Below are 25,922 nucleotides of genomic sequence, written 5' to 3' on the forward strand. Positions count from 1 at the left end.
TACCCACACTTTCTACAAAATTGTTATCATAATCCTTAACTATCTCTAGGGTCACTTAACCTTCCTTTGCAGTGTTTCCAATGGCCAGTGTTACTACTGTTAATAATTTCAGTGACCTCTCTGTGGCAGACTGTACTTCCTCAGTTTTTGGAGGCTGATGTTTTCAATGTAATCACTGTTTCCATTTTCTGTATTTTAAGAGAGTTTTCTCGAGAAGAGTTACTTTGATTTTTGAGGATTTTTTTTTTTTTTTTGGCTGTGTATTACTTGCAGACTTCCATTGTTTTGAAAGGATCCCAAAGAGCCTTTTTCTTTTTTTTTTTTTTTTTTTTTTTTTTTTTTTTTTTTTTTTTTTNTTTTTTTTTTTTAATACCTGTGAGTTCAACCAGTGGCACAGGTTTGAGAGAAACTTTTTTCTTTTCCTCCATGTGCACGAGGCTATGAGGCATTGCTTCCTTGGGGTGGACTGAAATGTTTTAACTTCTATAGCAAATGAGGTGTGAATCAAATTGTCAAAAGGATAGAGAAGACGTTATTGAAACACTGCCTGCTTAAACTAGCTGGCAACGTACTGTAAAAGGTGTGAGTCTAGGAGTCAAATGTGTAAACATCACCTTATTCTTCCCTTATGCCTGATTTCTCACAACTTGCTTTGCATTACTGGAGCCTGAAACAGTGGGGCCAATTCCGTGGACATTTTCCAAGTGTTATTTTGCGATGCGCTCTCTAAAATAGCCTAGGATATATATATTTGTATAGGATAGCAGATAGAGAAGCATATCCATGTAGGACAGCAGATAGAGAAGCATGTGCAAGGAAGATTAATTGAAGTAACTCACTGAAGATTGAAGAAAGAGCATCACTCAGAAATAAAACCCGAGTATTGATTCTACTGGAATTTAGGGACCACTTGTTTTGCTAGGAAGTGTTTGTGAACTGGCCACCTTGTGCTTTCCTACACAAGGAGATTTACCAGGACAGCACAGTGCTATAATTGTATGCTATAATTATACCAATATAACTCCCCATGGAGACACTGTTATTTCAGAATAAGAGTTTTTCCTGGTTTATCTTATTCTGCTTCCAAAGCATGTAAGCTGAAGTGGAAAAGGATACTCTTGCACCAGAATAAGTTTCCACCCCCAGTTAGTTACATTGGTATAATTATGGATTTTTTTTTCCTTCAGTGTAGACAAGTCCCTAGCGCCTTTTCAGTTTTGAACTTTAGTTAAAAATTTCTTGGTTGTGATAAGTGTCTAAGCATTTTCATAGTATATTTTCATAATGAGAATTGGGTATTTAAACCAATTACTTAGGCCAATTAATTGGTTTCTGGGTTGTAGGTAGCAATAGGAGATAAAAAGGTTTTCCAAGATGCTTCAGTATATCTTGAGGGATTTTCTTCCTCTGTTTTACAGCAAATTATGTTCCTTGAACAACACAACAGGTGGAATAGACAGGCAGCGTGATGGATTCCCCTGTTTCTCATCATTTTCAGTGTGTGTCGTGGGTGCTCCATCTGGAGCGGTTTGGTGAGAAGGGGCGCCCAGAGAGGGTATTTACACGGACTGTGCTTTGATATTGGCCTTTTTCTCTGGTGGTTCTCTTTCTCCTTTGTGAGTGCCTGTAGCTGTGACACAGTTCACTCCCCTCTCATATTCCAGGAAAGCTTTGGGCTTCAGCTTTTGAGATCTTCTCTAGCCGCTGTTACCATCTTTCGTGGTCCCGTCATTCCCACCAATACCCTTTTTTCCTGAAGGAGGCAAGGTGAGGGCAAGAGCCAGTGCCCTTGCTCTGTGCTGACGGAAACTTGTGCGGTTCAGGAGGCTCTTGTGCCGGCTGCCCCCAGCAAGAGAACCGAGCCTCACTTAGCTTTCGTGTGCACCTCTGAAAAGGAGGAACTGCTGATTTCTGTCCAGTGTTGTAACTCCCGTGTGCTGATATTTCGTATTTAATGTACTTGTGTGGCTGTTACTGCTGACACTCTCACCTTTGTCAGAAGTTAGATGGGGATAGTGGTGGAAAATGTGTGGTCCAAGCAGATGGCTCATCCTTCAGCACTTGTCCTTGTCTGTGGAAGGAGTGGTGCTCTTGGCATGTTTTGGGAGCCCTGTTGCCTTTATTTTGGGAATCTGCAATGTGCTTATGCTTAGAATATGGTGGAGCTTGTCCTTTCCCTCGAATCTTCCCAGAAGTAGAAATAATGTAAATATTTGTTTACAGTATTCTCATTGTTTCTTCAAACATCAAGATCAATTCCTTAGAAACAATTCATTTCTCTTAAGAAGTCACTGGTTTGAAAACATCCTTTGTTTTTGTCCTCATAATTCTACTTTATCAATATTTTTAGTATGTCTGGAGCATTTTAATTTCCAATTTACTTCATTATGACAGAAATTGAGGATTATGACTTCAAATGAAAAGCAAATTGCAGAAACAGAAGTCCTAAAATAAAACAAAGATGATGTAATAATCTCTAAATCATAGAAGAAAAAGACTGAAAGGGACATGAAGAGGTCATGTAATCCATCCCTCCGCTCTGGGGCAGGATAAGGCAGATCTGAACTATTCATGACAGGTGTTGCTCTGTCCTGTCCCCCTTTTTTTTTTTTTTTTTTTTTTTTTTTTTTTTTTTAATAGTAAACACTAAGCAAAAGCATGCTGAAAATTATTATTTTCCCTCAAAGCCTTGTGCATAGTGAATTTGGCATGAAATTGGTATGGGAGTTCATACAGGATTACTTCATGTACCTGAACAGCTTTTATTTTTTGCAAAATTCATACTTTCAGAATACACTAATTGTTTGTACACTTTCGAGTACAGGCTTCTGATTTTAATTGGGAATCCTTTGTTAAGATAAATTGAGATGAATTGTTTCATTTTTTTCACTTTATAACCAGAGATAGCTCCCCTGAAATGTGTTCCATTTTTTCTTCATATTTGATAGTATTTCTTCAGTTTCACTTTTCCTTTTTGTAGTCATTCCTCTATGTGAAAGAGCTGAGGAAAAATAAAGGATAGGAAAAGAATATATCTAGTAAAATCACATTATTGAGCAGAAGAGCTGGGTGCAACTATAATAGTAGGTAGCAGTGAATGATATGGCTTTAAGAAAGATGTGTTTATTACTTATTCCCTAAGAATATCTAGAATGTGCATTTCATCTTTTTTTCACTGTGGTACTGCAGCTGTTTAATCTTGAGTAGAAGTTTGCAAATGAGTGATAAATGGCATTTTTCTAAATTGAACAATATTCTAAAATTGGAATGGCAGATACTCTGCTGCTAAAATGAGTCTTTGGGCTTATTTACTCAATTCTACCTGTTAGTTACATCAGCTGAGAAACATGTGTCTTTGCTGCTGACCTCTTCTGACTAGTCCAAGTGATTCTGACAGAGCGAGCGGCCCGCAGACCTCATCAGCTGCAGGAAGAGGTTACCGTAAATTGCAGCCCTGCACAGGGGAGTAAGATTAGACTTAAATGTTCTCAAATTACTGTTTTCTTCAGAAATAGCCTATTCAAACGTACAGCAAAGATTTACCCGTACCTGTCCTGCGTCAGTGTTTTTGAAGGCAATCATTTCTTTCTTCTTCCTTCTTCCTCCACTTTGATTATTAATTTTAGCTCTGTCCTAGATTTGGTAATTTCAGGAAGTTGGGAATACCGTATTTTGGGTTATGGCCAAAGGAGACTGAAAGTTCCCCCCTTCATTCTGAATATTCTTTCTAATAAATCCAAAAGCTCTTTCCAATAAATGCAAGAGGTGCTGTTAGGAGGAGACTTGCATTGAGCCATCATGTGAGGACAGCATGTGGGCCCCCTTGAATGCTGAGGAAAAAGAGGTGGATGTAGAAGATGGTAGAAGCCAGGAGCTTTCAAGCTGACAAAATTTAAAAATAATGGCTTATGTGGGAAAGGGAGGAATCCCAAATCCCATGACTGTGACATAGTCAGATTTCCTGTTAACTGATGTTATTTGGGTGCAAGATACTGAAGAAGTAGTTTTTATCCATGGTTAATCCCAATTTCCTCCCCCCGCCCCGCCTCCTCCTTCCCCTTTTCTTGTATGTGTGTGCATTGTGGTAAGATGCTCCAGGATACTTTCCTAGCTTCCTTGGGTTTGTGGGAGTAGGGACCTTCTTCGGAGTGATGTTGAGAGGAGCACTGAAGAGGTGGCAGCAACTGCTGGGCCTGAGGGAGAAGTAGGTGGAGTCCATAGGCTGAAACTGGAATTTGGTCAGGTTTGAGCTCAGGCAGATACTGGGCAAACTATAGGGAGCTTCATGTTATCCAAAAGCTTATCTGGATACTTTTATCTGTGGAGTTATTTGGGAGTCACTCTTGAGTCTCTGCAGATGCTCAAGTTTGTTAACAAAACCTCTTGAGTATTATTCCCTTGAGTATTATTGCCGATATCTTTTAAAATCTGTAAAATTTCTTTTTATTTTTGCTACCATCCCTTGTTTTGCATACTTTATCAAAAATATGTTAGTATAAATTCATCTATGTTGGTCTAAAGAACTGTGGGACTTTGATTTCTTCAGTTCAAGGGGAAAAACCCGCAAACCCTCAAATCTGTGACTGTCTCAGGGCTTTGAGTGTTTTGACTTGCCACGTGGGTCTCCTCCCGCTTCTGTGCGGTTGAGCAGTGCCCTGACGCGCACACAGTGTTTCTCCTTCCCCCCCTCACCTATAAAGGGGAATTTACAACTGCTGTAATATTTGTCCTTTTAATTCCAAAATCCAGATGAAGCCTAATCCCAGGAGTGTTGTTTCACTGTTGCAATGTAATCTCTTTCAGATGATACATGATGTAGTTGGAAACAAATTAGCAGCTATGCATGCCTAAAGAAAGCAATTTAATAAACAAGATTTTTGTAAGACCTAATCAGAATTGTAACATGATACTAGGGCCTCGGCTGCATTCTCCAGGAGAGCTGGTGGGGCCGTGGGCATGTGTGCGGATTTCACGCTTCCCAGTCTCATTGTTCGCTCAAGTGGCGCGGCGGCTCTGACCTTCACTTGGTTTCTGCTCATCTATTAGTTAACTTTTACATGCTTCTGAACTAATAATCCAAATGTCGTCTCATAACTGGACTTTGCTCTGGTGCTTTGTTTGTTTTAACTACTGGAGGTGGAAAAAGAGAAAGCAATTCCTTAGTGCTGCTCGTAATTTTTGTGTGTTTTGCTCCTTCCTGGAAATCGAGTCCCATCCTCCTGATAGTGTCGGCACTGGTGGGCACCAATAACGCCCCCAGCAAGGGCGAAGAAGTAATAGGCAGTTACAAATGCAAAATAAATCACGGAAATGCTGTGGTGTGAAGTCCCCCATGGAAACGTCCAGCTCCACACTTGTGATCTGGGTCTTCTTGGCCCTCGAGCTGAGCTGACAATGCTGGTACCTTCCTTTAACTGGAGCTCTGCCTTTGGGGATGTCCGTGCTATATGGAGACTGTGGGGCAGCTAGTGAAAGAAGGGCAACCAGTTTGTTTCCAGATGACTAGTGCAATTTTATTTATTTATTACAATTTACAACCATTTTTTTTTTTTCCCAGCCTTTACAAGAAGCAGTGTTAACATAGAAAATATGTTAGAAGAGAAGCAGTTTCTTGGCAGTTGAAGAAGTGACAGGGCTTCTGTTAAAGAGCTGAATTTGCCTTCCAATTATCCTGATCCTAAAAATATTCTTTAGGACTTTTGCATTTACTGTCTCTAGCTAGGGGCTTTCCCTTGCTTTCTTATTTAATTAAAGCCAGTTCTTAGGAAATAAATAGTAAGAAAAACTGTTAGGATTGAAAAGAGAAAATGCGATATTAATGAGCAGCTACCTGCTGTGAGGCAGGAAACCAATCAATAGAGCAAGTCAGCGCCTCGCGCTCCTTCCAACGGCCCCGTCCGCTGTCATTTCTTAGGAGAAAAATTATTTGCGCTACTCGGAGAGCATGAGGAGGAGGATTTGCTGTTTGTAAGTCTTTGCCGACCATTCCTCAGGGGGGCCAGACATTTCTGAACTTCCCATAGTTGCAGCCTCCTGTTGCTGCTATTAACAAGGAAAATGACTTGCTGCTTTCCCTTGCCCCGTGGAGTTTTCCATTCTATTATCCTTTTATGCCTCTTTATCTCAGTATCCTACCTATTTTCTAAAGTGTGTTGATTTTATTCACTGTGGTCTTGGAGACGGGCAAAAAGAGGCTCTTCATTCATAGTGGAGCTGCCTGTGCTGTGTGCGCAGAGGAGAGCGGCGGGGTGCTCTGCAGAGCAGCTCGGAACAGAAGGGGAGAATCCCACCTTGCCCAGCAGCCACGGAGCAGAGGTGGAGCTTGCGGTGGGCCTGTGATCTCTGGAATATCTGAGAGATTTTAGTGTGACCTGGACTGTGAGTTATGCTGGAATTGCTTTCCGGCGAGGTCTGTGACAGATCTCAGCAGTGAGGGTAATTCACTCTTTCAGTAGTCATCTTTTTTTTGGTAACACGGTCATTGCAGAGCCTGACCTAGAAAGTGTGAATTTTGTTTCATTCAGGATTATTTGATGGAATACAGTGCATAGGAATTGGTTTAAGAGATTGAAGGGCTTATTTTTTGAGTTATCTGAGAAACAGGTCAGTTTCTGAAAGTTATTAATAGTTTTCCAAGTGATCTATGAGAAACTTAAATTTTTGCTTTAAAAAACAAATATAAAGGTTTCCAGAAACCTTTTTCCTTTTCAAGATGGCCTTCTGAGAGTTTAGTTGCATTGCTACAACCTACAATTTTCTCCTCCTAAAAGCCTTTTGGAGGCTTCCTCCGCCCCAAGCCCGTGTGCTCTTGACTCCCCATCCTGTTCCTCACTGATTATAATTGAATCAGTCTCCCTCAAGTCTTCCCATCCTGTTCCTAGTAACAAGTGCTTGTGATGCATGTTGTTATGCGAGTGAAAAGGCAGCCCCGGGAAGGTGAGGTGAAGCGCCCGTGTTTGCAGAGCAGGGCAGCTGCTGGGCCAGGAATAGAAGCCCTGTCTCATGACTCAGTGCCCGAACCATTGGCCTGCGCAGCCTCTCCAGAGCGTTGGTCTCTTCCAAGAATGCTGTAGCTAGGGGAGAGAGAAGTACAAGCGAATATAGAAGCTTTGCTTGCAGCCTGGGCAGAGCTTTGGGGTTTTGCATAACTCTCAAATGTGGGTGGAGGGAGAACTTTATGAAAGAGCTTATAGATAAGTCCTGTAAAGTTATGGCTTGCTTTGTTTTGGGTTTAAAAAAAAATCCTAATTGAAGTAGCTTTCAAAATGGCTGTGATTATTTTTTAAAAAAAGAAGTTCTAAATGTTTGAAAGTCAAATTCTGTTCCACAAATAACCTTAAGAGTGGCCTTTGATTAAATCTTCTGTATGTTCAACAACAAACTCATTTTATGCAACTGCAACTATGGTAAAATTGAATTAAATGGACCTGCTTCTAAGAAAAGAGACTGAATAGCTGAGCAGTACATTAATTCAGTGAATGGGAAATGGGGAGGCTGCCTGAAACTGATAGGAAATGGTTTTAACATTCTATCAGGCTAAAGAGCAATTTTGCAAAATCGCTGTATTTGTTTCCCCCACCTCCCCGCCCTCACTTTTTAAATAGCAGTGCTCTCCGCACTGTCAGAAGTCTGTGTTGTGACACCCCTACTCAAAAGTTATGACAGCAGCGTAATGACAGCTACTGCCTCTTGAGAATCAATCAGGCAATTAATTTTGTAAATGAAATGCTGATTATACAAAGCTTCACATGAGAGGCCCAGTGATTAAAATCAATTTAACAAATTGTTTCAGGTGGGACTTGATTAATAATTTGCCATAAATGCTGAGGATATATGACCAGCATACCTTTGTGTGTGTGTTAATACAGAACTATATATAACACTTGGAGTGGGGAGAGAGGAAAAAATAAAAGCTGCAGCTCGCGGTAGGTACTGCTGACTTATGCCCTACTTGTGATGGGCTGTATGTTTTTGTGGGTGCGTTGGTCTCCCCGCTGTTGGTAATTCCCAGCCCATTCCCAGCCATCTCCCTATATCCATTGGGCACATTTAACCATTGCTTTGACTTTTGCAAGTAGAATATAACTGGGGAAGTGTTTCAAATCTGAGTATTTATTTTCTTTATTTCTTTATTAAGGTGATTTTCCCTTAACATTTGCAGTTAGTGTGGGGTTATTTTGCTGCCCTTGTTGGTTCCCGGGACTTGCTGTGTTGCTCACGGGGCTGCAGGGCGCCCTCCCGCAGAGCTCCCGCCCTCTCTCCCTCCGGGGCTGCTCTCTGCTCCCGCCCGGCAGGCGCTATTTTTAGTACATCCTTTTCTGTCCATCTCGGCTGTGTTTGTGTAAGAGCTCTACAGAGGAGGTAGGGTTTTTTTTTTTTTTTTTTTTTTTTTTTTTTTTTTTTTTTTTTTTTTTTTTTTNTTTTTTTTTTTTTTGAGTTCCAGATGGCAGCAAAGCCCAGAGAGTGAAGGTGTTTACTTGTCTAGGAAGCCGAGAACCTCATTGCCAGACAAAATTGAAGTGACTGGTATTTTTGGGTGGGGTTTTTCTTTTTTTAGCTTACAGTTTTGTGGGTTTATGAATGGATTTTCTTTTTCCTGTTGAACTGTAGCACTGAGGAGGCCTCAGGGCCCTGATGCATCCTCTGGTGAATCTAGCCTGAGAACTTCAAGACACTATTTTTCCCTTGTTATCTGCCTTGCTCTCCTGCCAGAGATGATTATTTTGGTAGCAGAAATGGCAGAATGAAATGCGTGTCCATGTCTCATGTGCTGCAGGGCCAAAGTTGTTCTGTTAATGCAAAATCATCCTGCGCCTCCAGTTTGAGTTTAGATGTGGGACTGTGAAGGCGGGTGGCTAGAGCGTGGGCATGACCTGGCAGCGAGTGGGAAAGGCTGCTGGAAAGGGTGATCTGGCAGATCCAGAGCAGGATTTGCTCTGAGATGCCCGCTAAGAGCCCTTAGCTTCCACCCCTCTAAAAGTCACTGCTGGTTTACTGGAGAAGGCTTTGATGGGACGAGGGTAGGAAAAGGAGTGCGGAAAAGTTTCTGCGTGCGGAAAGGAGGACGGTCTCCTCTGTATGAGCAGCTCATCCAGGTGAAAAAAAATAGAGGAAGATACTTGGGAGTCCTTCTGGAAGAAGCCTGGATCAGGATCCGAGGTGATGGGGCCGGATGTCGTGCCCTCTGTTGGCTTCAGAGCAATCCCCTCTTGACCCGTCGCACCTGTGCGAGGAGTTGGCGGTGAGGAAGCAGCAGCCTGAAGGGTCGCGGGTCTGTTCGGGGACCACGTGAACTTGCCTGAAGATACAAGGTGGCTTTTGGTGTGACCAGGTGTGACCAATGTGTGTAAATCCTTCCTGATGCTGCTTTAGCCTTTGCTTGTGCTCCCAGAGGAAACATGGGGAGGTTACTTGCATGCAGCTTATTTAAAAACAATTTCTTTCCTAGGTTGTGTTTGCTGTGATTTGCTCCTTCAGTAGTCATTTCAGGTTTATATATCTATAAAACAGGAACTAGAAGATGGCTGACTCATGGACCTTCCAGTTTTGAGGCAGTATAAAAGGGATTTGGAAGAAAACTGGAAAATGGGGATACATAGAACCTCTCCCACAACTCTCTAAGGCTCTTGCTTGTATAACTGTTTATATATGGTCTAGCAGAGGAACAGTTAATTTTTGGTGGGTGTAGTTTTGATTTTTCTTCTCTCCCCCTTCTTTAATGACATACTTTCTGCTTTGAGTGACAGGTTATTTTTCTGCGGCCTCCCTACAGTTGAGATCATACAGCAAGCAGGGAAGACGGGAAAGTTTGATTCTTCTTGTTTAAATCTGTACTAACATACGCTGCTTCATTTACTGGATTTTCTTTGCTCATAGGCTTGTGCTGTCTTCGTATGGTCCCTGTTGTGTTTGTGCAATGGACTTTTTTATTTTACTTCAGTAAAGCATTAGATATCATTTCAGAAAAATAAGTGTGTTTGCCTGCCACCTTTCAGATCCAAATGTTAATGCAAGCCAGACTGTAATGTTATGCATTAGTACTCTCGGTGGTAATTTGCTCCTCGGGTAGTGTTTAAACACGCAGAGCGCGAGCCCTGCTTTGGTCGCCTGTGTCGCGCGGCAGCCCTGGCCATTCCCGCCTTGTACCTGTTCCTACAAAGGGCGGCCTTACCGGAGCCTGGATTATCTTCTCCCGGCTGCATCCTTGTGCCAGCCGTGTCACTGTGTGCAGGGAATAGGTGGGATTATCTCCGGCGACACATTTGTAACCCGCTGCCCGGCCTGGAGCGGGAACTCCTTGCCCGTCTTTCTTGCAGTGTTGGGAGCTGGTCATCAGCTGTCTTTACTAGGAGGTTTTGAGGCTTTGCTGTTAATAAGAAGGCTCTTTATTTTTATTATTATTATTTTAATACAGAGACAGAAGCTTTGGCTCCAGATCAATGAATAAACAAAAAGTTATTGTGTTCAGTAGCTCTAGGAGTTTGAGGGCAGCTTATGTGAGAGTGTTGAGTTTATGTTGTTTTTGTTAGAGGCACGAATGATGTAGCATTAGCCGTTGGGATGCTCTGTGGCTTATAGCAGCTTTAAATTGCTGGTTTGCTGTTGTCAGCCAAACCAGTGCTTGTTTCATCTTTTTTTTTGCTGCTGCTGTTTGACAAACAGAACGGGCTTTTGCTCTGGAGAGTGGTTGCATCTCGTGTGAATCCGCTTGTCATCTTGTGAGTTGCTCTGTCTGCCTCGTGTTGGCCGTGTCCAAATCCTGCTGTGGCCTTTGTGTCCCCCTTCTCCTGCGCCCCGCAACCTGAGGGGCAGGGCCCTTCCCGGCACCCGAAAGGGCAGAGTTGGTGCTCTGGGGCTGCCATCCGTGCTCTTCACGCTCGTAAATGTCTCTCTGCCGCTGCGCTTGTGGTTGGCCTTGATGTGGAGGCTGGGAGCGGAACCCGGGCCCTGCTGAGAGCAGCAGCGGAAGCTTCCATGGGGCACCGGGATGCGCTGGCGAGGGGCACGGCGGGCACAGCGTGCTGGGAATGCGCTGCCCTCGGAGCCGCCGGTGCCGGCCTGTGGCCCCGCTGCCGCCTGCGGGTCGGCCCGCGGTGAAGGGCTTGGGAGGCCACAATGCTGGCCTGGCCTGGAACAGAGAGCAAGGCCAGAGTGTCTTAGGGAAGTGAAGATCCTTCCAAAGTTCAAATAAAACATGACAGGTTGAAGAAGCAAAAAATTGCCAAATCTACTCAGCTTGCCTGGTGAAATACAACAGTAAAATATAGAATTAGCAAACAGCAACTAAGTCGCTGAAAAGGTAACGGGTGTTTGGGGGATAATAGAACTGAAGAAAAATTGGGTCGTCTTGTGAATCAGGAGGAAGGAAATGGATATTGATCCCTGCAAAGGCACTAAAATAAAATGAAAAAGTAACTAAAACTTTGTAATATGCCTTTTTAATCAAATTAAGTAAAAGAAAGGGAGATGTGAGAATGTTTGCGTCATCTGTTCCCGATGATGTGTGTCCCATGGTCTTTGAAAGAACAGGATACAGTTATAGCAACTCTGTCGTTTTTGAACAGTGTTAGAGAGCATCTGTGAAGGGGTTAGTTCCTGATATTTAAAATGCCAGGTGATTTAGACTTGAAATAATGATCCTCCGGTCTAATGCTGGTCTTTGAAAAGCCTTGGCACTAGCATTATTCAAAACAAAGCCTTCAACAATTCAACAATTTGAACTTGTTTTAAAGTAACCTCCAGATAGGGCTGTAATGTGTATTCCCCAGCTAATTAGGTAACTTTTTCAAACACCGTGTCTGAAAGACACTCTCTTGCTGTAAAAATAAAACTAAGTTTAGAAGAATGCCAAAACGGAAAACTTTGCATATATTAAAGTTAGAAATGGTTGTGATTAATTTTATACCTCTGCTGTAAAGAAAACATGAGACTTGGGGAGCAGCTGTCTTGTTGTTTTTGTGTGTGTGCTTTTTTTTATTATTTTTATTACTATTGTTTTTTTTTCTCCTGCTGTATGGCTCCAGGTCTTGTTTGCTGTACACTGTTAAAATGTTGCCTTGAAAACAAAATTCTTTACTTGTGAATTTTCTGTGATATTGATCACAGCCATATTGACTCTGAAATTACCTTTCTGATGATGAGGTGATTTTTTTTACTTTTCCCGCCGTTTTTGCGGTTGGGCAGCTGAGGCGTTATCATAGGAATTTTATGTGGCATCTGTGATGGCTGTTGGTTACGTTTTCCGCTTTAGAAAACACTTAACTTCAAAGCATATCTCAGATGGAGTTCAAAAGCAGCTGCAGTTGCCTTCCCTCTTTCTCCCGTCTCCTTCTCCGTTCCCTGCCTCTCCTGCAGCCGCTGGCGTGCCTGGTCCTGGGGCACAGACGGGCCTTGCTGGCGGTGCTGCCATCTCCGCTCCGCCCTGGAGTGGGCTCATCCAGGGCCTGCAAGGAAAACAGGGCCATCATGCGCGTCAAGGCTGGCAGTTCTGTCTGAGAAGGAGCCAAGTCCCATGAGCAAACTTAATTCTAACCCTCCTTATCTTCTGGCACCTGGTTGTGCAGCGGCAATGCTCTTTCAGGCTGGGGAGGGAGGCGGCAGCGTTGCTGCTCTCCAGGTTTTGTTGTGTCTCGCAGAGGTTGTTGATGGCCTCTGAGTCACTGGCGGGTGACCTTTAGCTGCACCGGGCAGACGTGGTGGCTTCGTCTGTGCAGGGAGAGGAGCAGGAGTAAGTCCTGTCACTGGTAGGTGGCACCTTCTGGAGCCACCAGTCAGTGCTGGGGGTGAGAGGTGCTTCCTCGCTGGGCTCTCCAACAGTCAAAGGCTGCTGAAACTTCTTGTATGGTCAGGTTTCTCTTCAGGTTACATTTCTTTAAGTGGTGTTTACAGTGCAGTGCTCCCAAGATCTGGGCATGGAGAAGGGAGCAGGAGAGCGAGGCTGGATCCTCCTTCTGTCCCCTGCCTGCTGTGGCAGTGGGGTTTGATGCCCAGTGCCACAGATGCGGAGATCGGAAGCCCCTCCTGTGCTGCTGGTGCTTCTTCCCCGGGCACCTCGGCAGGAGAAGGAAGGAGCAGTGCCCAGAGCCACCTTCGGTCCCCGTGGGGTCACCTTGCAGTTTGCCTGATCATAGTGGGTTTGCTGGTCGCTTATGCTGGGATTTCCCATCCTCGATCCTCGTGTGGCTGCCCCCAGGAGGCCCAGCGCTCCCCCAGGTTCCCGCAGCCCTGCGCGGTCACCACAGACCCCTTCAGCGTTAGTGCCAGTCAGCTACAGCCTCTCTGCTGCCTCTTCTTGCCCCACCGGTCGCCTGTCTTTGTACAGCAAATTTCAGGCCATGTCCTTGTAACCCTCCAGATCCAGCCTTCCTGTGCTCCACGGCACTTAACCTGCCTGATTTCATCCTTTTGCCCGGTGAAATGTGGATGTTCTTTGCAGGTGGAGCCTGCTTGCTTCTCCCTAAATTCCAGAGTCTCCCTAGTAAATTTTAATTCTCTGCTCCGAAGTATAGCATTCAAGAGGTATTTTAAAGAATTTTACATAAGAACATAAATGATGTATTTTTCTGTGACCTCATTCTAAGACTCGCTGAACTGTTTTTGCTGAATTTTCCAGAGAATTTCAGCCTCAGGCATACATATGGCCTGGAAAATTTCAGCCTAAATGCTGGAAGTTTGGCAAAGTTTATAGCACCTGAAAATAGAGTCTTCATAATGGAAAGTGTCAGACAGTTTTAACTATAGCTGTGTGTGTTCTAGTATCGGATGTGGAACAGAAAAAGTTGCGCTCAAATTGGTTAAAAGTGAATTGGAGTAAACACGGTTGCAGGAATTGAGACCTAGGTATCGTATTGTGAAACAGAAGATGGTCGCAGTGAGCAGTGCCCTTGGGCTTCCATCTCCTTTAGGAATCGCCCAAAGGTTCCTTTAAGAGACAAGAGATTAAGACTTGTCTTAGGAATTTATATTTCAGCAGAGGAATGCAGCAGGTGATAAATGGAATGAATTTTAAAATACCGAATATAGTTAGAGTATAGTAGTGCCAAGTGTCCCTTGAAAAGAAGAGTTTTGTCAAGGGTCTGATGACCTAAAGGTTTTGGGGGCTACTGACGTGTTTTGTTAAAGTGTGAGGTACAAAGAGTAAATTAACCAGAGACAGTTAGTGGTGAGAAATGGCAACTTCTAGTGCGGCCACAGGACAGAAAGCCCCGTGGAAAGGGGGAAGATGCCGGCTGGCAATTGGCGACACGGTGGCGCGCGGCGGGGAAGGGCAGCGCTCTGCGCCAGGAGGAGCCGCCGTTTGCAGCCGCGCTCCTGCGGCCTTGCTGCTCGCGGAACATATTCCCTGTGGAAAAGAGCTGTTGCTAAAGGGAGGGAAACCAGAACTGGTGAAAGCAGAAGGTGCCGGTAATTGACTTGCGGTGGGGGAGCAGCGAGGAGAAGGGGCAGCCGCTTGGTTAGGCCGTGCCGGGTGCCGAGGGGGCATTTGAGGAGCGGGGCATGCAGCAGTGGTGGGAAGTGGTAGGGATGGCAGTGGGGAAGTCTTTGGACCTGTCAGAGAGGAACTATTTGTAGCCAAACAGGATCTGTGGAAGCTGTGTCCTTTAGGATACTCTAAAATGAGAGGAGGGAACGGTATGTTTTAGGAAAACACAAAAGTGGGCTATAGGGAGGTGTCCTGTACCTTGGGGTAGCCTGCCCTGGATGAACTAATGGGTCCTCTTGCTGGGGAGGAGAGGCAGGGGGGACCTTTTTCATTAAGACAAGATCGTTACAGACCTTTTTTTAAAAGGCTCGCTGTGCGTGTGAATATAATTGGCACTCTGGAATTAAAAAAGAATAGATATATTAACACAACAGTGCTACAGTTGACAAAGTACAGTATATTATTTTTCTGGTTCAGTTAGTCCTCGGCAATAAAAGACGAGGACGATGCCTCTCAATGGTTGACACCAGCCATGAAACTCTTACGGTGCCTGGTAAGTCGTGCCAAAGCAGTCTCTAAATAAATCTCCGTCTCTTGCCTCCCATCCCCCCCATCAGTGATTTCAGTTTGGCTTTTCTGAGGTCTATTAAGGAGGTAAATAAACTTTCATGTGATATGTGGCTTATGACTTGCTTTATGATCTGGAAACTTATTAGCGTGTATGACACTGCCTTTCAGAGCTTTGGCATCGCTATTCTGTCTGCATTGCTCTCCTTGGAAACTTTTTCCAAGCTTTTTACCTTTTTTTGTTGTTGTTGTTGTTCCTCCCCTCCTCCATTTAGGTGGGCATTTTATGAAGGTTAAGAAGTTTGCCTGTTACTTCGCTCTGTTGACAGACATGATTATGTTTATACTTTGAAGTCACTATTGCTTGTTAGTTTACTACAGTACATTGATTTTTTTAAGTTGAAATTTATAAGGAAATTACCTGTGTGTTGTTTGTTTGTGGATGGGGGACGACCTCTACTTTGAGCACAAGTGTGTGCTTCAGCCCTACTCTTCCCTCTTCCCTCCCCCCATAGTGGAAGTGCCAAACTCGCCTCCTGAAAGCTCTCCTGACCGGCGCGAGTGCCAGGGCACAGTCTGCCTGTTGCACGTCAGCTTCAGGGCTGGCATGCTCAGAAGAAGGGCAGAACGTGCAGACCAAATGCATGTGTGATCCCCTGCCCCGGGCGAGCACGACTGTCCTGGCCCTGTCCTTGCAGTGTTCCTAAAGCTGTTGTTTGCTTGTGTTCACCTGCAGGGCAGCCCGATGGATCCGATGGTCATGAAGAGACCTCAGCTGTACGGCATGGGCAACAACCCTCACTCACAGACGCAGCAGAGCAGCCCCTACCCCGGGCAGTCGTACGGCCCTCCCGGCCCGCAGCGCTATCCCGTGGGAATGCAGGGCCGGGCTCCGGCAGCCATGGCAGGAATGCAGTATCCACAGCAACAGGTTTGTGCGGGAGCTTTCTGCCTCGCTTGGGTTTCCCTCCTCCTCTTTGCTGCCCTTCTGACACTGTAGTAATGCACAGGGTGCAAGGGGGGGAAAAAAAAAATCAGAGATGATTATTTCTCATTCAGAATGAGGGCGAAGAACTGTTTTGAAAACTGTTTTAATATTAAATATATCATGCTGACAGCTTAAACATTTTCTGAAACTTCAGATGAAAACTTCAAGCTTGCATCAGTACAGCAAGCCTGGTGTTGTCCATTGCATACCTGTTTACCTGACCTCATGTCATCAGCAAGAGCTTTCTGTAATTTTTCTATTTTTTCTCCCTTAGCAGCCCCTAAGATAGTTGGCTTTATATCAGAGGACATATAAGAACCTCCTTTGATCTATTTAGATTTCAGTGTTGATGGTGACCTTTCCTGTTTTTCTGTCCATTTGAAGAGAGTTAATTACCAGTGTGCTTAGTGTGTGCTGAGAAGGGTGCAGTGGTTTTCTAGCAGGGAAGATAACACAAGGTTATCCAAGAGTTACCTTGGCAGGTTTTTTGCTATATTGTTCATACTAGGTTTAAGAGGGAATTCTCGACTTTGTTACAAGTGCAGGAGATTACTAAACTGCCAGTTAATGGGAAACTGTTTTTGTTTTGTGCATCTAGCTGGTTGCAGATCGGTTCATTTCATGTATTGTTCAATGCAGACCAAACACCACCACCACCAGCACACAAAATAGTGACCCAACGAACAGTAGGGCTATTTCTGGGTAATTCTGGTACCCATGCGCTGGCGCAGGGTGCTCATCAAGAGGCTAATTAGCAATGTTTTCATATATGCTATTTGGGTGAGTAGTACCATTTGTCATCTGTTTTTATTTTTACTCTTTGTTGAATAGTTATTTACTTGTTAGGAAGAGGTCCTTTAATGCAGAGATGGGGAGCAATGGGTTGTGTTGATAGCTTAAAACAGTAAAGGCTTTTGTCAAAAGTAAAGAGGGTGAAATGGAAAAAAAGCTTTATTTTTCTGCATAGCTGTGGCCAAAATGAAGTTATTAAAGCATATTTTTAAGTTTTAAATGAGCTCCTCTGTGTTGCGTGGGGACGAGCGCTGCCTTTTCCCTTCATTTGCTAATTGCTCCATAATTGGGAATTGCCCGCGAGGTGGTGGAGCCCTGGCAGCGCCATGGGCTGCCGGCCCCATCCGTCTCCGCACGGCGCCGTGTGCCTGGCCGGGCAGCAGCTCCGAGCGCGAAGGCTCTTTGGGGAAAAAGTGAGAGGATAATTATGACATTGAGTTTTTATTGAACGGACATCACCACCTAGGCATGATTTTGTTTTGGACGGCCTCCAAAGCTCCGCGTGTTTGGTTTGTGAACCTCTAATGATCTGAATCCAGTTCTTTTCATATTGCTCATATATTACCACCTTCTACAAAGGATTAAAATGCAGGAATGCAGGTTTGTAAATTGAATTGCCAACTTACCAGCTGAGTGGTAAGTTGTCTTTGGCACAGGATGCCACAGTTTGATTCCTGGCTGGATTTTTACTCCTGTGACATGAATATTAAATAAGAAGAGCTGAGCTGTGCTTGCTAAAATTGGCTGCATAGCGTGTACCTACTTTTGGGTATAAAATACATAAAATACATAAAATACATAAAATAATATTGCCAGGAGTTTCAGAAGATGAATCTCAGCACTTTCCAAAATTTGGAGTCCTTTGCATGTCACAGTGAATTAAAGAAAAGCAGGAGAGCATGAGGCACTTCCGAAAACCTCATCCGCTGAGAAATGGGAGGCCTTCAATACGTGCGGTGTTCACGGCTCAGGATTGTGCGGAGAGGCGCTGGCTATAGATGGACTGTGAGCGTGGAGGAAAGGAGGGAATTGAGCCTACGTGCAAAAACCTCCCTCGAAGGGAGATTGTTCTTATTTTAAGTTATAGTCTGCTGTTGCCCAGAGATAGCTGAGGGTGTCAGTTCTGTTTCCTTGGATGAAGCAAGTGGGCTTTTTGTGAGGATTTCGGCAAGGATTTTAGAATTTTGAAGGAGACCTTGAAAGGCGGCCTGGCTCTTTGTCAGCAGCTGTCACGGCTGGAGGTTAGAACCGGGGGACTTGACAGATTTTGACTTGCGGGCTCTGCTGCTGGATCCTGTAAAGGAAGAAATAAAGATGAAAAATAACATCCTACAGAACCAGTAAATTAATGAAAGGGATGGAAGTGAGGGTAATTGCTGCAACATGACATAAAACAGCTACCTATATCTAAATGGAGAATATATGTGTATTCCTGGTGGAAGCCACTTATTCTAGTCTGCAGTCTCGAGGTATAGGAAGAGCTCTGAATATGGGAAGCCTCTTGTGTAAGCAGTAAAAGATTAAACGGAATGAGAAAGGTGCAGATGTTACCAGGTACACTCATCCTACACATTTGCTCTGTGTGTGTCGGGTATTGGCTGCTACCCTATTAGAAAAGAGTTATATCTGCAGATATTTTCTCACAATAACTATTTGTCCTGGGCATACTTGCTATCAAGTCGTATGGTGGAAATAAACCCTTAGAGTTTCTTTTAAGTCTTCATGGAAATTGCAGGGGATTTGTATGGATTTGTAGAAAGTGCAGGATATTTTCTGTAGACTGGTACAAAGTGTGGTATGGAGAGAGAGACAAGATCTTCTAAGCAGTTGAACAAGAATATCCAATGAGTTAATGAATGTCAACTCCCAAAGGAAAACGCAAGGCCCTCTATAAGGGGCAAAATTAGAAAGGTAGATAATCTTTTTGCATCACTCACTAGTATAACCAAAGCTAAAAAGCTGTGACGTACGTAGATAAACATGTAAGGAAGAAAGGTCAAACTGTGGTCAAATTAATGATAACCCAAGTTCTCTCTATTTTTTCTCTAACATTTGGCAGTGAAAACTCAGAAATCTCAAGCAAAGATGCATTATAGCTTGCTGCATCCAAGCAATTGTTGAAGGAAAAAAATTTTGCAGATTTTTGTCAGATTTTTAAGGGCCTGCCAGTGAACTCCGAATAAATAAAGCAAGTATTTGAAGCCTTTGGACTGATTTTGGTCAAGTTATCTGAATGGCCTAGAAGATTAAAAATAAATGGTTTGGTAAGTGCACTTGTATAAAGGGACAAGTTACAAGAAAGGAAGGTATTGCCAAAAGAGTCATATACCTTCTTTAAAGGATTGCAGACTTGACAGTTTGTGCCTCTTTTGCCAGAAGGCTTTAGTGTGTGTACTCAGTGAATTACTTAAGAGCCTTTTTTATGTTGTTAGGAAACTTTTTGCTTTTCTTTCCCACCTTTCGGTGGGAGGAGAGGAGAAGGAGTCGAGGGAAAACGGGGCAAGTTGAGCTGTGTTGAAGTTGCCAGTTCTCAGTGCGACAGGAGCAGAAGTTGCAGCAAGTCCAGCACCTGCATCGCGCAGTTTTAAAGCGAGTGCTTTACCTGTGACTCTCGTGTTGCTGTCTCACGCACTGCCTCCTGTCTTTGCAAAGCCAATTGTGGCTTCAGAATTACAAGCCCTCCTTAGTTGGAACTTCAAAGGGAGGTTACAGCATGTCTATAAAAACAGGAAACATAGAAACAAAATTTCCTCTTCTACTCACTTGGGTGTTTCTCAAAATTACAAAGAAATGTCGGAAATAAGCCTAAAACACGGGAATGCTGAGCATCAGCAAACAGCAGGCATAGTTACGCAATACTGTTGTAGGAGGTTATTTCACTGAAGTGTCAATAACAAGATTTAATCATCATCATAATTAAGTTTTCATTTAACTTTATTTTCTCTTCAGCTCTTCCTTTCTTCCCTTTGAACCTTATTCATGCCAGGGAACAACTTTGAGCAGTGCCTCTGGTTCTGCTGTGTTTAGCACTGCATGCTGTAGGAAAGTGCTATAATTGCTAATACTAAAAATAAATATCTATTAAAAGAAGGCTTTTCTGCAGTTGTCAGACAGTGGGTTTTTTTCCATGTTTAATAATGTTATATTTTGTGCTGAATTTTGTTAAGCTTAAAAATTAACTCCTTGAAAAAAGGATGTAGAAGTTTTGTAATTTTTCAGTAAAACATGAAGGCTTGGTTTGTGGGCATGTTTGCAAGAATGGAAAAGTATGATGCGCCTGCTTAGTCAGATGAGTTTTTTCACATGAAGATGCATTAAAAATTCTTGTGTACTTAATGTACAGGAACAGCATCTTATTGTGTAAATGCAACCATGTTCCTATAATGTGTAATAAATTCCTTAAAGAAGGCAGTCCCACGGATATGTACAAAAATAACTGTTTAAAAGTTAGTACATGAGTAATTCTCGTTTCTGTACCAGTCATGCCATTGACTTGGTACCGTGAGCCTGCTTACACCGGGTGAGTTGAGGCTTGAGCCCGTCTCCTTTCTCTCTTTTCTGATGTATGAATGCTGCAGAATGCAAGTGTGCTGATCACGTGTCCACCGTCCGTTTTTAATATTTTTGATTTGCTGAGTGCAGAAAAACCCTTGTCAGCTTCCTCACAGCTTAAAGAGTGCAACTTGACATTCGGAGACACATTTTGTTTTCAGTGCAGACTCTTTTGAGGTTTAAACAGGGCAATTTTCTGTTTTCTTTGAGGCCTTACATGACAGGTTTCAGCTTGAATAAGCTTTTTTTTAAGGTGCAGGGCAGTTATAAAACCTTTGTGGATATGCAGCAAAGCTGGATTGTAATGGAAACTGCAAGTCAACCAGAACTGTAGCAGCACCAATGTGATTACCACCTTTAGGAAAGGGTTTACAGAAAGTGCCCATGCCGGGTAGTGTCCCAGATTGGAAATGTCGACTTTATGCCAAGGAAATCAACTGGCTGCTGGTTGGGCAGGTGGAATTGTAAAGCTCCCAAGCACAAATGTGTTGACTCGTGGTTGCCAGTTGTGTGCGTTTTACCTGCGGAAATCACTTCAATGCCAGGAGATGGAAGTATGCAAAGAAAGTGAGGGTTTTTTTGTAATGTTTGTTACTAGTGAAATTATAACTAAAATCTGCTGTACACGTACACAGAATGCTAGTCAAGTTATAGAAGCATATTCTTCTAAAGGGAATCATATGTACAGAAGACAATACTTTTCTTCTGTGCGTATAATTCCCCTCACTAGCCGGAGAATTTTTAATAAATTGCACTTCCTTGTGTTCATAAGCCGCTTTCAGTGCGGGCGTTGGTGGTGCGCGTTGAGGGAGCACGTAAGCACATTTCATAAAATGAAAACCCTGCTTATTTTGCAAAAGCAGCGAATGAATCAATAGGACTGAAGCTCAAAAACAACCTGCAGAGGACAAAACACAGATGGGTTGCCTTTTCTTACAGATTAATAGATATATTTCACACATACGCACAGAGGGAGTGTTGGGAGTCTGATCGTTGTGTTTCAGAAGAGGTTTTTTTTCCAGGTTTTTGTTTGATTTTCAATGATTTATGTGTTTGCCTTTTTTGTTTTGTTGCTAGAAGTGAAGCTGGCACACTGACTCATGGATTAGGGGCCTGCTTAGTAATTCCTAGAAAGCAGAGTGCTTGAAACTCTTAAGAAAGATGAATTGTATCCCAACTTCCTGTCCTGTTAGAAGGACGTAAATGCTGTGAATAGAAGTAATTCCCTGTTCTGATAGAAGAAAGATGTAAATCCTTTGAACAGAAATAATTTTTCAGTAAAATTTTATTTAAATGATGTATATGCCGTCTGTCAAACTGCCATAAACTTCCAGGGAAGAATGGGGGGGAGTAGAAAAAGTATTTCCTGGAGAATGTGAAGTTTGAATCGTTCTTTTCAGGAATCGGAAAAAGGGAAGAGAAATTGTAACCATTTTTCTTCCTTGTAAGGTCTTTAAGAACGGATCTTTTGGTCATCAAGTGTGAATAATTGCAAAGAAAAGTTGTTGCTCATTGTCATGTAAAGAAATGGGATTTTAAGATTTCAAATTTAAGAAAATGCTAAGTCCTGTGCGTGTGCAGTATTTGTGCAGGAAAATGCTTAGTGTTTCTTTCTTTCGGGAGCTAAGCCTCATTGACTAAATTGAAAAAAAAATCTGCTACTTTAGCTCATGGCAGGATAAGGCTTTATGTTGCATTGTCTCCTTTAGAATTATCCACTCTATTGAGTGTAATTCACTCTATAGAAGGAGGTGAGCATAGATTACAGATAATCACAGAATCAAATTTGACATAAGTTTTTGGTCTTTATGGTAGCTTAGCTCCTCATCTTAATGCTGGTCATCTGACACTGTTTACTGAAGAAAATCCCTGAAGTAGCAGAATTGCATTATTATGGTAAATAGAAACATTTTGGTAGTTTCTGTTATTTCTTTGAAACTGCAGGGGAAAAAAAGTGCGCCTTGAAAAGAAAAGGAGCAGTCCTTTGGCTGGCGACAGAATAGTTAGAAATGAGACGGGGTCGCTGGTTTTAGCCATTCGCTTACTATGTGGTGGTGTTCAGTTAATGCTAATTTTACATTAATTATAGATAAATGGCAGCTGACACTTACATTCATAATTTTGTACTTTCTCTATATTATGCCAAAGAAGATTCCCTTTTGTTGTTGCAAAATAATTATGCTTTGGGTTGAACATCTGGTGGCTGTACCCACACGTCCTTGTTCTGCTTCGGAGCGAGGGCGCAAGGGGACCTGACCACCTCTGTGGGTTGGGGTTTGGAAGAAGGTTGCTGCAAGGGAAGCAGCGGTGACTTTGTTGTTCAGAACTTCACTTCCTGTAGGTATTGGTCCAAGCTGGAGTTAGGACAGAAGGTATAAAATCATGTAGTTATGAACAGCAAATTTTACATGGTAACATGAGACGTAAAGTACATGTTAAGATTTTTGTAACCATATTTTTTATTGTCCCCATGGGTCATCTTGGCATTTTTGTGTAAGCCTTGATACAAGTTTCTCAGAAGATACTGTCACTTGTCCATAAATTTGAACTTGCCCAGAGGATGCAGGGGGGGTGGAAGTCTGTTTTTTTTGTTGTTGTTGTTTTTGTTTTTGTTTTTGTTTTTTTGAAATAGGGAGCGTTTCCCACAGCTGAAAATAGGACTAAAGATAAGAGGGTGAAACTGCTTTCCTGCTCTGAAGTCCGTAGGAGTTTTGTCCTGACTGCAGTGGTGCTAGGATTTTGCTCGGGCCACAGTACTGGAGTTGTGTGAAATAACTTCGCCTGATGCTGGGTAGGCAGCTGTAGGAGACCTCTCAGTCTCCTCAACAAAATTTCAGGCTGAAACAAGCCAGAAACTGCCACCGTGGTAGCTGTGGAGCAGGCAGGCAGCTTTCTTCTTGGAATGGGCAGGTCTTTAGGAAGTTACTTGGTATTAGAGTAACTCAAGGTTAGGTTGCTAACACCAATATTCCTTTTTTAATGAAGATTTTTTCTTAAATTGAGCTTCAGCCAAACTTTTGTCAAGTTTATATGATAAAAATAAATGTTATAGTAGCATATTATGTACCATTAATACTTCTGAATCTATGTAACACTTTTTTTTTAACATTGTCTTTAGGTCACTTTAGAAACCCACAAATGTTTGTATATTGCATTAGTCTGTCCCAAGGTAGAGCTCTCCTAGCTGGGAGCTTGTGAAGATACTGATATAACTACTTAAATGTTTTAGTGTTATACTGATTTGAAGAAGGATGAAAGAAGGGTTTAAGAACTTAAGGAATAAAGGAATAACTTAAAGCTATCACTTTTTTATCTTTTTTTTTTTTTTTTTTTTCTTGGAGGGTGGTGGTGCAGCTGGGTAAGTCTTCCATGCCTAAAATAGAACAAATGTGTTAAATGCTAGTATTCTTGGTGGTAAATATTTGTTATTTGAATCTTGTAATACCCTGTGAAGGAAGCAAGACTGGCGAGCGCTTGTTTTTCTTTCTCTGTGTGCTCCACCCTTTTCTTCTTGACCATTGTTGTCCTAAGAGCTAGACACATAACAGGTGATAGACAGCTTTGTGACTGGACATATTAGAAACCTTATTCAAATCTTATATCTATATCTTTGGGGAAGTGAGTCAATCTGGTTTTGATATTTGTATCAAAGGGACAGATGACACTTGCTATGAGCATGTTTCACAGAGCAGTGATGAAGAGATTTGTGCTTCTTTCTTGGCAAACCTTAATGCAACTTGTCTTTTGAGATGATTCCAATCAAAATAAACAAAGTTTATATAGACACTCAGCAAAGATGTTTCAGTTATAGAGGCGACTTTATTTAGCTCACATACTTGTGTGTGTTCTTTGGGCCTGGTTGGCAGATGCCTGTGTTACAGGACAGGGTAGCAGAGCTGCCTTGTTCTTGTCACAGGGTCACCTCTGTCTCTCGACTGCTTTGTTCAGGGCAAAGGGTGTTCAGGGAAAATCATCCCATCGGAGCTGGTGCCAAATCAGGCTGGTGCTTGGAGCAAAGGGAGCAGCTTCCTCTGAGTGGCAGCTCTGCCCCTCCGGAATAACCCCCTGCCTCTCCCTTCCCTGGCTCCCCACGCTCCCCGCTGGCGGCCCCAGACGGGTACGGCCTTGGACGGTGCCCCCGCGCTCAGGAGTGCTTTAAAACACTGCTGGAAACTGCCGCCTGTGTGGAGTGTTTCTTGGTTGTATTTTCTTGCCTCCTGGTGAAGCTGAAGAGTGTTGGAGGCCAAGGTAGCCCCCAACAGATTTGGGAAGTGTATGGGCCTCTCATGTTTGGAAAGCTGTCCTGGGGATGAAAGAATTATTTTACAATGCACCTTAGGTTGTGCAGAAAATGATGCTTTAGACCTTGTGTTCACCAAGGAGAAAATCCAGCTTGATGCTGGGAGGCGGCACGTGAGCTTTCAGCCGCCCTAGGTGATGCTGTCAGAGGGCCAAGGTGTCTGGGTACCTTCTCAAATAGAAGACTTTCATCACCTGGGTAGACTTGCAGCCTTGCAGCAAATGGTGAAAAGATGGTATGGATACTGGGACTTTGTTTTTAGATTTTATACGTTACTGGATTTTATACATACTTGTTGGAATACTTCTTTATAAATACTTCCTGAGAGAAAGGACAAGGCAGTAGGGAACATGCTAACCCTATAGGAATAAAATGCTACAAATTGTGGCTTGTATTTTTATTGGCTACTCTTCTCAAAAATGCAGAATTGTACCAAAATACTTGGCTTTTTCAGTACCATCTCTGGAAAGGGGATGTGAAAACCCAACTAAATATAGGAGCCTAGAAAAATGTTTGGAAAGTAGAAGGCACTGACATGAAAGCCGTGTGAGGAGGGCTGGCACTGATTATATAAGAAATGATCATTTACTTTTTGAGCCCCCATAAAAATGGGGGCGAGCACCGTTCTCTTGACGCAGGGGCTGCAGAAACATCCGTGCTGCCTCCTTTTGCAGCACTCCCGTCGATGTTTGCACACAAAGTGGCGCGTGCGACAGCTTGTGTCGGGGCTCCCGCACGGCCCCTTTGGAAGGGACGGCACGGGACGGGTCCCAGCGTGGGGCTGCTTGGCGTGGGCGCCCACGGCAGCGCGGGCAGGGTGCCCGCCGGTACCCGCGCTCGTGCGCCCAGGCCTTCGCGGGGCTGTGATTGCTGAGCTTCCATTCTGAACCTCTGCCTCTTCGTTGCCCCTTCCCTCCCCAAGAAGACAGTAGCAGTGGGAAATTCTGAGGATGCTCTAATGGTTGTGATGAGCCTGGAGGTGTTTCTGCAGTGAATCCAATGTCAATGTGCGTATTTTTTGTTGCTACGCTGCCTTTGGTTTCAAAATGCAGGATTTGCCCTCACTGTGTTTTGGGCCTGCTGTTCATCTGGTAGCACACACGGTGTGGAGTATGTCAAGCTGCTGCTGAAACCAGATCTTGGGAATGGCTCAGCTGAAGGCTTCAATAGGAGTACTGGGGCTTACTGCTTTCCTTGGAGAGAAACGGCCTCTGAAATGTGCTGTTGTTATTTCCATACCCTTGCGGAGAGATCGCAGCAGATACCTGAGCAGCAGTTGAATAAAACCTCGTCCCATTTTC

General features: G+C 43.4%; 1 protein-coding gene across 1 annotated transcript in view; it reads left to right on the forward strand.

Moving 5' to 3' along the window:
• Positions 1-25,922, forward strand: part of ARID1B (AT-rich interaction domain 1B) — a 312,324-nt gene that overhangs the window by 14,786 nt on the left and 271,616 nt on the right. Inside the window, 1 exon segment of the mRNA XM_026044358.1 lies at positions 15,726-15,920. Within this exon segment, the coding sequence (XP_025900143.1) occupies positions 15,726-15,920 (195 nt within the window).

Source organism: Nothoprocta perdicaria, unplaced genomic scaffold, assembly GCF_003342845.1.
Source record: "Nothoprocta perdicaria isolate Ctin4 unplaced genomic scaffold, notPer1 scaffold_36, whole genome shotgun sequence".
In the NCBI taxonomy this organism is placed as follows: Eukaryota; Metazoa; Chordata; class Aves; order Tinamiformes; family Tinamidae; genus Nothoprocta; species Nothoprocta perdicaria.